General features: G+C 45.1%; 1 protein-coding gene across 3 annotated transcripts in view; it reads right to left on the bottom strand.

The window, feature by feature from the left end:
- Positions 1–174: 174 nt before the first annotated feature.
- Positions 175–12,703, bottom strand: part of LOC311120974 (discoidin, CUB and LCCL domain-containing protein 1) — a 32,341-nt gene continuing 19,812 nt past the window's right edge. For 2 of the 3 annotated variants that reach the window (XM_084157912.1, XM_084157914.1), the window contains 4 exons: positions 12,155–12,248; positions 11,666–11,706; positions 11,469–11,579; positions 175–1,439 (listed from right to left, as the gene is read on the bottom strand). In XM_084157912.1, the coding sequence (XP_084014038.1) occupies positions 1,000–1,439; positions 11,469–11,579; positions 11,666–11,706; positions 12,155–12,248 (686 nt within the window). In that variant the 3' untranslated portion in view covers positions 175–999. The remainder of the gene's footprint in view (positions 1,440–11,468; positions 11,580–11,665; positions 11,707–12,154; positions 12,249–12,703) is intronic. The other variant, XM_084157913.1, reaches the window with a different exon arrangement.

The raw sequence follows: 12,703 nt of genomic DNA, 5'->3' as shown, positions 1-12,703 counted from the left end.
TACCTAATAAAAATGATTGGTCTTACTTTTCTTCACACATCATTTCTTTACCACAAGATGTCAAGAAAGCACATTTGTGTGTCTGTTTTTTTCAACCACAACACACACTTTTATATCTGTACACAAACATTTGAGCCCCAGATAAAATAGTGTTAAATATAATAGAAATAAATATATTCTTCACTGTATTTATTTTTCCAGTACAAAAATATTCACATTTCAGTGTCATTCAGTTCACTCTGTGAACATGAAGTTCTCATGAAAATTCTTAACAAAAATATCACAGTAAAAAATGAAAAATAGTAAGCATTATCTAAACAGATGAGTCAAATGGTGTCACAACTTGATACAAGATAATACACTGTAATCAGTCATTTTGCTGCTTCCAATACATGCTTTTTTTCGTACAGCTCCCGTAAGACAAATATTTAAACTGTATAACAAGTTCATATGACACTTCAATGAGCATTTCAGCTTTCAAATATGTTCAACTTTGATTTGTAATTTTACTTTTTGTGCCGTTTTATTTACGAAATATATTAGTTAATTGGAATCAATATATAGCCTATAGCCATCCAATGCTAAGCCATTAGACACATTTTCTTGTAAATAACAGGTCATCAATGTTGGACGGTACTGGTCATGAATGGTCCCTGCTTTGCCCATTAGGGTGGCCCAAGGGGTGAGAGTGCAAAGCAGAGAGCAGCCAATGGTGCCACCAAGTGCAACCTAGTACATACAGCCAATGAAAAGAGTAAGGCTGTGTGTACCAGGTTGGGCTCTATTCAATCCGTATCGCGGAAATTCAGAGATACAGCGTGATTTAAATTTAAATGCAATGTTCCTGTGTTAGCGGAGACTGCATTCACAGTAAACGCTGCACGTGTCGACTCAATCGGAAATTACCTTTACATTTATAGTGCGCAATATGTAACGCTTCCGCGATACAGGTTGAATAGAGACCTAAGTCTGTTCCGTCCCTGGTTGAGCTTGCTGTATTCAGAAAGGCTCCTCATATGTGTGCTGTAGTAGGGAGTTAGAAGATAAGGGCTCAGGCTCAGTGTAGACCACACTGGCCGGGCATGGGCCATTGGCATGGAGAGACGTAGTGCAATAGCCATTGGGCAACTCTCTGTGAGAGGGGCAGTCATACTGGGCCTGGGTTATTGTGGTCCTTGTCCTTGTATTAACCATAGGCAGCACATGTTTGTTGTTGTGTAGTTTCCCCTGTGGAGTTGCCAGATTGGGATCTGGGGGCTGGTCACTGAATGGGGTGGCATACTCGGACTCCAGGGGCAGGGGCTCAGTGTGCTCTAGGAGCTTTCCAGGGGTGTCATAGTGGTTGAAAGTGAAGGGGACGGTGTAGCCCACCTCCACTGTGGGCCGGAAGGTGGAGCCAAGCTTCTGTCCCCCAGCCACCACATCTGGCTCTGCATAGTCTAGGCAAGCAGAAACAAACATTAATGTGTCATAGAGCTCACATATTATTTTTAGTTCTATGAAGCACCAGAAACATATAGCTGAAGTACAGTTTAAATGTAACATCCTTAATTTCAGAAAGGGTAACGGGGGTTACGGACTTGTCATGACAACATACCCTAGTACTGTACAAGCCCCTTCAAATTAAGGGAAAAATACAGTCGAATTCAAGTGTTGCTCTGTACTCTCTCCAGCCATGACTTGAAACGGCCTCCCTCATACTCAGTAGAGCTCATATCATGGGCATTGTTGAGCCCATACAAGAGCTCTGTGGCCACCAACAATGGCTTCTCTCTAGTGACTGGGATGAGGGCTGACAGGGGAGGCCTCAGACCCTTATCCCTCACCCAACCTCCAAGGGGGAGCTATTTTAATTAGAGAGGCCTATAATTGTCTTAGCGACTGACCCTCTGTCCTGTTTATCACTGGCCTTCTCAGAGTAGGGCCCCCTCATCTGTGGGAGGGAGGGGGAGGCTGTGCTTCCCTGGCATGAGTGCCCTTTATCCAGCTCCAATGAAATGGTCTCTTTCAGAGCGGGCTCCGCCGACTAAAGAAAGGAATGTTTATACTGCAACTGGGAGACGGACCAAGCCAAGGGGAAGAATGGGCAGCCCATGGAGAAAGCTGTTTGCTTGTCAAGTCTGGTCTGAGCTCTGCAAACTGGCCAGCCAAGTGAGAGGACGTGAGTGTGAGTGTGAGTGTGAGTGTGTGAGTGTGTGAGAGTGAGAGTGTATGAGAGTGAGAGTGAGAGAAATAAAGAGAGTGGGAGTGAGCAGAGGAGTTTGGAGGAGGTGGGACTGAAAGATGGTGATGGACTCAGAGTCACGGATGGCTGGAGGTTGGTGCGGCAGGTGGACTAGTGGTTAGAGGCGAGCCAGCAATCTGAGGGTTGCCGGTTCGAATCCCGGGTCTAATCGGAAAAATCTGGTGGGAAGTGAGCTGGCAACCAAAGGGTTGCTGGTATCAAATCCTAGAGGCCCTTGTGCCCTTGAGCAAGGCACTTAACCCCCCACTATGACAGCTCACATGGCAGCCCCCTGCACCTCTCCAAAACCTGTTTATGTATGTGTGTCTTTTGGAGGGGTTGGGTTAAAAGCGGAAGTCAAATTTCGGTTGGACCTTGTGTGCAATTGATCAATAAAGCGATCTTAATCTGGTAGAGGAGAAGAAGGTCTGAGAGGTAAGGTGGTGGAGGGCATTGTAGGTCAGAAGGAGGATCTTGTAATCAATGTGTTGGGAGACAGGGAGCCAGTGGAGCTCATGGAGGACAGGGGGGGATGTGATGAACGGCTGCAGTGTTTTGAACCATTTGGAGCTTAAGGAGGGAGCTTGAGTTGATGCCGGAGAGTAGTGAGTTGCAATAGTCAAGACGGGAGGAGATGAATGCATGTATGAGGGTTTCAGCGGCAGGACGGGAGAGGGAGGACTTGACTTTGGCAATGTTGCGGAGGTGGAAGAGGATGGAGTCCAGGATGACGCCAAGGTTACATGCGTGGGGGGAGGGAGAGACAGTGGTGTCATCAATGGGGATGTTGCCAGCTTTGGTGAGGGTGGATTTGGTGCCTATGATGAGGAGATCCGTTTTATCACTGTTGAACTTGAGGAAGTTTTGTTGCATCCATGTTTTTATTGCAGAGAGGCAGGATTCAATGTGGGTCAGATGTGGGTTGAGGAAGGATTTGGTGCTGAGGTAGATCTGGGTGGCGTCGGCATAGCAGTGGAAGTCAAGGTTGAAGTGACGGAGGATCTGACCAAGAGGGAGGATGTAGATGATGAAGAGTAAGGGGCCCAGCACAGAGCCCTGGAGGACACCCTCTTTAACTTCAGCTGAGTCTGAGGTGTGGCCTTTGAGGATCCGGTTTGTGAGGTATGATTGTAGCCATGAGTGCGGTGCCCTCAACACCCAGACCCTGAAGCCTGGTGAGGAGGATCTGATGGCTCACTGTGTCAAAAGCGGCACTTAGGTCAAGAAGAATCAGGATGTTGAGGGCACCAGCATCAGCAGAGGTGAGGAGGTCATTGACAACTTTGAGGAGTGCAGTTTCAGTACTGCGGAGGTGGCGGAAACCAGACTGGAAGGGCTCGATTAGCAGGTGGGTTTGTAATTGGGAGGCAGCAGTCCATTCCAGAGTCTTGGCAAGGAAGGGGAGCAGGGCATAAAATTAACTTTTTGGTCCACCAGCCACTGTGGTAGGTAGATAAAAAAATATACCAGCCACTCAGATTTTTTACCACCCAAAATATGATTTCTTTTGCTAAAATTACACTGACAAAACACAAAAAAATGGATGAGCATGCTTTGTATTGTTTCTAAAACAATAAATGTATTACTAGTAAGAAATAATGTGGTATATTGTTTAATTTCATTTTTTGTGACCCAAGTCTTTTAACCAAATACCACAGATGAGACATCATTTTTCCCCTGCCCCTTTAAGGGCGGGAGGTTACATGGTAGCGGACTCCAGTCATGTTTGTGACTGTGAGATTGAGTCTGACTAGTAGAAGCGTTGTCTTCTCTTCCCTAACAGTTGAAACTCAAACATACAAAAACAACCTAACTTGTGAACAAAACAATGTAAATAGCCAAGATGACTCCCGAGTGGCACAGTGGTCTAAGGCACTGCATCGCAGTGCTAGCTGTGCCACTAGAGATCCTGGTTCGAGTCCAGGCTCTGTCGCAGCTGGCCGCAACCGGGAGACCCATGGGCGGCGCACAATTGGTCCAAGGTAGGGGAGGGTTTGGCCGGCAGGGATATGGGTTCGTTTCCCACGGGGGGCCAGTATAAAAAAAATAAAATAAAAAAAAACATGTATGCATTCACTAACTGTAAGTCGCTCTGGATAAGAGCATCTGCTAAATGACTAAAATGTAAACACAAGGACAAAGTCTCACTTCAGTAGACTTTCGTTTCAAAAAATTAAACCAGCTTTTCACGTGTGCACAGCCCCCAGCCAGTTCTTTGACCTTGTGCGATTAATTTACCAGCTATGAAACAAAATGGCAGAAATACTTTGAAAACAGATACTGCAGCATTTATTTTACTTTAAATGTGATCAAACTTTACTATTTTTATACACAAATGCGAGTGAAATGCTCGCACTGTTGAACCCTGACCACCCGCCAACGTGGCTGGTGAAATAAACCTCTTACCCACCAATGCATTTGGCAGGTGGCGGGTGTTAATTTTAGGCCCTGAAGGGAGGTTGGAAATGGGCCGGAAGTTATTGAGAATGGTGGTGTCCAGTTGGGGCTTTTTTAAGATGGGGGTTTTGTAGATGGAGAGGACAGTTCCGTGGACGAGGGAGAGGTAGACGATGTGTGTGATATATGGACAGAGAGCAGGCAGGCAGGCTTTGATGTGAACCGTGGGGAGGGGATCCAGGGAGCAGGTTGTAGTCTTGGATAACATGATGAGTTTTGAGATATAGGGAGAGTCAATGGGGGGTGAATTCGGAGAACCGGGTTTCAGGGGTGACAGTTGGGAGGTTGACAGGGGTAGGGGCGGCTGAGGGAGATTGATCAGTCAGTGATGAGTTTATTTTGGTGATCTTGTCCTTGCAAAACTGAAGGAAGGAGTTGCAGAGTTCAGTGGAGGGAGTAGAGAAGGTGTCGTCACGGGGCTGAAGTAGTTTGCTGACAGTGGAGAACAGAGTCCGGGAGTTCTTATTGGAGCTGTTGATGATGTTGGAGAAGTAGGCGGACCTGGCAGCACTGAGGGCATCTCTGGAGGTGGAGAGGGGGAGTTTGTAGGCTTTAGTGTGGACAGTGAGCCCAGACTTCCTGCTCAGGCACTCCAGGCGGCCAGTTTGCTTCAGGGCGCGGAGTTTAGGGGTAACCCAGGGGGCGAGGAGGGGAAGGAGGGGCCAGAGAGTTGAGGGAGGCGGATAGAGCAGTGTTGAATTAGGCAGCTAGTTCATCAGGTGAGTTAGGGGCGTGGTCAAGGGGCAGGGCAGAACAGATGGCATCAGAGAGTTGGAGGGGGTTAACAGTTTTGATGTTGCAGAAGGAGATGAGGCTTTTGTCAGTGTTGTGGGGTGTGTATGAGGGAAGAGAGAAATTAAGGATCTTGTGGTCAAACAGTGGGAACTGTGAAGGGGAAATATGAGTTAGGTTGAGGCCAACAGAGCAGACGAGATCAAATATGTGTCCCTTGATGTGAGTGGGAAAATTGACATGTTGAGTAATATTGAAACAGTCCAGAACAGCAATGAGATGAGTCCACGTGAATATTCATTGGCCTAGCAATTGTAAGCGGGGGGAGATGTGTATGTGTTATCCTGTTGCCCGGGCAGGATAGCCTGGTACCGGATCTGTTTGTGCTGTATAGCGTAGGAGTTGGCTTACTGCACAAACAGACATGGGACTAGGCTAGGCTTGACATGGTTCTCTCATTTCAGGATTATGAAGAAGGAACTCCTATCTCTCTGGCTCCTGGTCTACAGTGAATACATCATCTGGCAAATAGCAAAAGATAACATCTGACAACTGCATGTCTGCTTTCTATTTTCTATTTTATTTAACCTTTATTTAAGCAGGGAGTCATAGTGAGACTACTGTCTTTCGCAGATGAGCCCTGAATGAACACATCAATAAACAACAATTACACTATACATATCTACAGTTGAAGTCGGAAGTTTACATACACCTTAGCCAAATTCATTTGGCACTCACAATTCCTGACATTTAATCCTAGTAAAAATTCCCTTTCTTAGGTCAGTTAGGATCACCACTTTATTTTAAGAATGTGAAATGTCAGAATAATAGTAGAGAGAATGATTTATTTAAGCTTTTATTTATTTCATCTCATTCCCAGTGGGTCAGAAGTTTACATACACTCAATTACTATTTGGTAGTATTGCCTTTAAATTGTTTAACTTGGGTCAAACGTTTCAGATAGCCTTCCACAAGCTTCCCACAATAAGTTGGGTGAATTTTGGCCCATTCCTCCTGACAGAGCTGGTGTAACTGAGTCAGGTTTGAAGGCCTCCTTGCTCGCACACGCTTTTTCAGTTCTGCCCACACATTTTCTATAGGATTGAGGTCAGGGCTTTGTGATGGCCACTCCAATACCTTGACTTTGTTGTCCTTAAGCCATTTTGCCACAACTTTGCAAGTATGCTTGGGGTCATTGTCCATTTGGAAGACCCATTTGCGACCAAGCTTTAACTTCCTGACTGATGTCTTGAGATGTTGCTTCAATATATCCACATCATTTTCCTTCCTCATGCCATCTATTTTGTGAAGTGCACCAGTCCCTCCTGCAGCAAAGCAACCCCACAGCATGATGCTGCCACCCCCGTGCTTCACGGTTGGGATGGTGTTCTTCGGCTTGCAAGCGTCCCCCTTTTTCCTCCAAACATAACGATGGTCATTATGTCCAAACAGTTATATTTTTGTTTCATCAGACCAGAGGACATTTCTCCAAAAAGTACAGTCTTTGTCTTCATGTGCAGTTGCAAACCGTAGTGTGGCTTTTTTATGGCGGTTTTGGAGCAGTGGCTTCTTCCTTACTGAGCGGCCTTTCAGGTTATGTCGATATAGGACTCGTTTGACTGTGGATATAGATACTTTTGTACCTGTTTCCTCCAGTATCTTCACAAGGTCCTTTGCTGTTGTTCTGGGATTTATTTGCACTTTTCGCACCAAAGTACGTTCATCTCTAGGAGACAGAATGCGTCTCCTTCCTGAGCGGTATGATGGCTGCGTGGTCCCATGGTGTTTATACTTGCGTACTATTGTTTGTACAGATGAACGTGGTACCTTCAGGCGTTTGGAAATTGCTCCCAAGGATGAACCAGACTTGTGGAGGTCTAAACATTTTTTCTGAGGTCTTGGCTGATTTCTTTTGATTTTCCCAAGATGTCAAGCAAAGAGGCACTAAGTTTGAAGGCAGGCCTTGAAATACATCCACAGGTACACCTCCAATTGACTCAAATGATGTCAATTAGCCTATCAGAAGCTTCTAAAGCCATGACATCATTTTCTGGAATTTTCCAAGCTGTTTAAAGGCACAGTCAACTTAGTGTATGTAAACTTCTGACCCACTGGAATTGTGATACAGTGAATTATAAGAGAAATAATCTCTGTAAACAATTGTTGGAAAAATGAAATGTGTCAAGCACAAAGTAGATGTCCTAACCGACTTGCCAAAACTATAGTTTGTTAACAAGAAATCTGTGGAGTGTTTGAAAAATAAGTTTTAATGACTCCAACCTAAGTGTATGTAAACTTCCGACTTCAACTGTATATACACATCAATTACACAATACATTAAAAGCAGACACAAAACACGAAAAGCAAAACACAATCATATGCAACACACACATTCGTCAGTAAAAAGGCCCTCTAACATTTAACGACTTTAAGGACTTTAAGGACTTTTGGAGATCATTCCACACGCAAAAAAACTAAAAGCAGATTTACCTAACTCGGTGGAGATTGAAGGGATCTCCAGGGTTGGCCATCCCTGAGTCTGGGTCTGGTAATTTATGTGTCTGAAGGTTAACAATGGGGTAAGGTATGGCGGAAGTTTAACAAAGAGGGCTTTATAGACTAAAAGAGTGCAATGCATCGATCTATGAGACTTTGTGTACTGAACCTATCGCCCGTATTAAAGCACAATGCGCTATGATAATAACATGCGTCCAAAGGCTTTAATACAGTGGCAGCTGCCATAGTCAATAACCGGAATGAATGTTGACTGAATTATTTGTTTTCTGCTATCTAACGAAAGGACCTGCTCCTATAGAAGAAGCCTATTTTGAATTCTTAATTTCTTAACTAACTCATCAACATCCTTTTTGAAAGATAGCTTTTCATCAATCCAGATACCCAGATATTTATAAATGGGGACACCATAAACAAGGGCACCATCCAAAGGACGTATGCATAAATCATAAGTTTTTTTTTTTACATGATTTGTAAAATAATATATACTTGGTTTTACCAGAATTAATTTCCAATTTCAGTTCAACAAAGGCTTTCTGCAGGACAATAAAGGCTGATTGAAGATTCACTAGAAGTTGACGGTACTTCCTTCGAGCCAACTAGAGGCTGGGAGAGGGGCAGGCAGTAAACTGGCTGACTAGGGTCAATTAAACCACCATTTTGTTCAAATAAAAAGCCTGCTGAGATAAAATGCTGACACAACTTGCTTAGGCAGGGAAGGAGAGGAATTTCCACGCTTCAGTGCATTAACCGTTCTACCTCATTTCTACCAGCATGTTAAATGTGCAACCAGAGGGAAAAAAACTCTAGACCACCTTTACTCCACACACAGAGACGTGTACAAAGCTCTCCCTTGCCCTCCATTTGGCAAATCTGACCATAACTCGATCCTCTTGATTCCTGCTTATAAGCAAAAACTAAAGCAGGAAGCACCAGTGACTCGGTTAATAAGTGACTCTGACACAGATGCTAAGCTACAGGACTGTTTTGCTAGCACAGACTGGAATATGTTCCGGTATTCTTCCGATAGCATTGAGGAGTACACCACATCAGTCATTGGCTTCATCAATAAGTGCATCGATGACGACGTCCCCACAGGCAACATCCGCACTGAGCTAAAGGGTAGAGCTGCCGCCTTCAAAGAGCGGGACTCTAACCCGGACACTTATAAGAAATCCCGCTATGCCCTCTGACGAGCCATCAAACAGGCAAAGAGTCAATACAGGACTAAGATTGAATTGTACTATACCGGCTCTGACGCTCGTCGGTGTGGCAGGGCTTGAAAACTATTACAGACTACAAAGGGAAGCACAGCCACGAGATGCCCAGTGACACAAGCCCACCAGACGAGCTAAATCACTTCTATGCTCGCTTTGAGGTAAGCAACACTGAAGCATGCATGAGAGCATCAGCTGTTCCAGATGACTATGTGATCAAGCTCTCTGTAGCCGATGTGAGTAAGACCTTTAAACAGGTCAACATTCCCAAGGCAGCAGATCCAGACGGATTACCAGGACGTGTACTCCGAGCATGCGCTGACCATCTGGCAAGTGTCTTCACTAACATTTTCAACATGTCCCTGACTGAGTCTGTAATACCAACATGTTTCAAGTAGACCACCATATTCCCTGTGCCTAAGAACACTAAGATAACCTGCCTAAATGACTATCGACCCTTAGCACTCACGTCTGTAGCCATGAAGTGCTTTGAAAGGCTGGTCATGGCTCACATCAACACCATTATCCCTGAAACCCTAGACCCACTCCAATTTGCATACCGACCCAACAGATCCACAGATGATGCAATCTCTATTGCACTCCACACTGCCCTTTCCCACCTGGACAAGAGGAACACCTATATGAGAATGCTATTCATTGACTACAGCTCAGCGCCATAGTGCCCTGAAAGCTCATCACTAAGCTAAGGACCCTGGGACTAAACACCTCCCTCTGCAATTGGATCCTGGTCTTCCTGACGGGCCGCCCCCAGGTGGTAAGGGTAGGTAACAACACATCTGCCACGCTGATCTTCAACTAGGGGGCCCCTCAGGGGTGCGTGCTCAGTCCCCTCCTGTACTCCCTGTTCAACCATGACTGCATGGCCAGGCACGACTCCAACACCATCATTAAGTTTGCTGACGACACAACAGTGGTAGGCCTGATCACCGACAATGATGAGACAGCCTATAGGGAGGAGGTCAGAGACCTGGCCGTGTGGTGCCAGAATAACAACCTCTCCCTCAACGTGCTGAAGACAAAGGAGATGATTGTGGACTACGGGAAAAAGAAGAGGACTGAGCACGCCCCCATTCTCATCGACGTGGCTGTAGTGGAACAGGTTGAGAGCTTCAAGTTCCTTGGTGTCCACATCACCAAAAAACTATCATGATCCAAACACACCAAGACAGTCGTGAAGAGGGCACGACAAAGCCTATTCCCCCTCAGGAGACTGAAACGATTTGGCATGGGTCCTCAGATCCTCAAAAAGTTATACAGCTGCACCATTGAGAGCATCCTGACTGGTTGCATCACCGCCTGGTATGGCAACTGCTCGGCTTCCGACCGCAAGGCACTACAGAGGGTAGTGCGTACGGCCCAGTACATCACTGGGGCCAAGCTTCCTGCCATCCAGGACCTCTATACCAGGCGGTGTCAGAGGAAGGCCCTACAAATTATCAAAGACTCCAGCCACCCTAGTCATAGACTGTTCTTTCTGCTACCGCATGGCAAGCAGTACCGGAGCACAAAGTCTAGGTCCAAAAGGATTCTTAACAGCTTCTACCCCTAAACCATAAGACTCCTGAACAGCTAATCATGGCTATCCGGACTATTTGCATTGCCCCCCCACCCCAACCCAACCCCCTCTTTTACGCTGCTGCTACTCTGTTTATTATCTATACATAGTCACTTTAACTCTACCCACATGTACATATTACCTCAATTACCTCGACTAACCGGTGCCCCCGCACATTGACTCTGTACCGGTACCCCCTGTATATAACCTCCCTACTGTTATTTTATTTTACTGCTGCTCTTTAATTATTTGCTATTTTTTTCTTAAACTGCATTGTTGGTTATGGGCTTGTAAGTAAGCATTTCACTGTAATGTCTACACCTGTTGTATTCGGCGCATGTGGCAAATACAATTTGATTTGATTTGATTTGATAACTTAGTACCTAGATTTAGCTTTCTCGATTGAGGAATTGCATCAATTTCTCAATTGCCTTGAAAAGCTACCGATCAGCTACAGTCCGTTTTTCTAGCCTTGGCCCCTGATTTATCATCATAACAAGATCTGAAAGTTAAATAGAGAACCAATGATTTGTTCTATTTTTTACTCTAAGGCATTTAAAGGGAGAGTGTTTGTCTGCCAGAGAGATAAAAATAGATGAGAACAATTCTAGAGCTAATTCAGGGTCAGGCATGCAGCTGATAGAGGAAAGGTCAGAGTAATACATATCATGAAGAAAAGCTTGAGGTTATATACCCAGCCTCACTGGCATGCTCTGTTGAAAAGGCTGGGTTGTTTGTGCATTCTTACCATTGAGAGGAGGGTTGGGTAAAGCGTCATGGACACCCCGCTCTAGAGGGTAGGAGATAAGCTCAGAGTCGGAGCAGGGGAGGCTCTTCCCCTGGAAGCTCTGAGAGGCTACTGGACAGACAGAGACAAAAACACTCTCAGAGAGGTCCTGGAAAAGTAGTAAGAGTAAAACAACAGTGAGCAATGTGCAAGAATACCTTTGGGTAAGGAATACTTCTTCATGTGTGCAGGTTTTTTCCTTTAAAAGACAACAAGACAACAAATGTAATTAATCGAACTACACCATAATTATATATCATAACATTGCCATATTGTGTCAGAATAACATTGTAAAGTATATGGACACTTTTGTGTTATCTGGGCGTTTGTTGGCAGCTAAGGGCTAGATTATCTGAGATCCGCGCTAGCCGACACCGGACAGCGGTGTCGGAGGTGGACAACTTTCTTGTTCTGAATTTAATGGGTGTGGCTTCGTAACAATGACCACACTAGCAGCCGCTCACCGTTTTGACAGCTTTAACGCAGTTACACCTTCGACACCGCCAAAACAACAGCTATGTGGGTGTGAGCTATCGCCGGTTAACACTTGATCTGATTGAATCTAGGCCTAAATTAAAATATCAAGCATTGGGAGGATAGCCAGTGAGGGGGTGTTGGACTGCTCCCTACATATGGTGTTACAATACCTTCTATTCCACCAGACTCCAGCCAACAGACAACTAACACACAGGATCAGTCCGAGGATCACGCCCACCACCACTATCACTGGCTGATTGGAGCCTGCAGGGCACAGGAGGACCAATCAGTATGCTAGGTTGAACGGTCAATACAACAAACAGCCGCTGCTGAAGAAAGGCCAGCTTTAAACTATTAATTAGCTACAGTGAGGGAAAAAAATATTTGATCCCCTGCTGATTTTGTACGTTTGCCCACTGACAAAGAAATGATCAGTCTATACTTTTAATGGTAGGTTTATTTAAACAGTGAGAGACAGAATATCAACAATGTTATGAATTGATTTGCATTTTAATGAGGGAAATAAGTATTTGACCCCCTCTCAATCAGAAAGATTTCTGGCTCCCAGGTGTCTTTTATAGAGGTAACGAGATGAGATTAGGAGCACACTCTTAAAGGGAGTGCTCATAATCTCAGTTTGTTACCTGTATAAAAGACACCTGTCCACAGAAGCAATCAATCAATCAGATTCCAAACTCTCCAACATGACCAAGACCAAA

Source organism: Coregonus lavaretus, assembly GCF_964263955.1.
Source record: "Coregonus lavaretus genome assembly, chromosome: 3".
NCBI classification, from domain to species: domain Eukaryota; kingdom Metazoa; phylum Chordata; class Actinopteri; order Salmoniformes; family Salmonidae; genus Coregonus; species Coregonus lavaretus.
The sequence above is the reverse complement of the archived record's forward strand: the minus strand, read 5'-3'. Positions and strand labels throughout refer to the sequence as shown.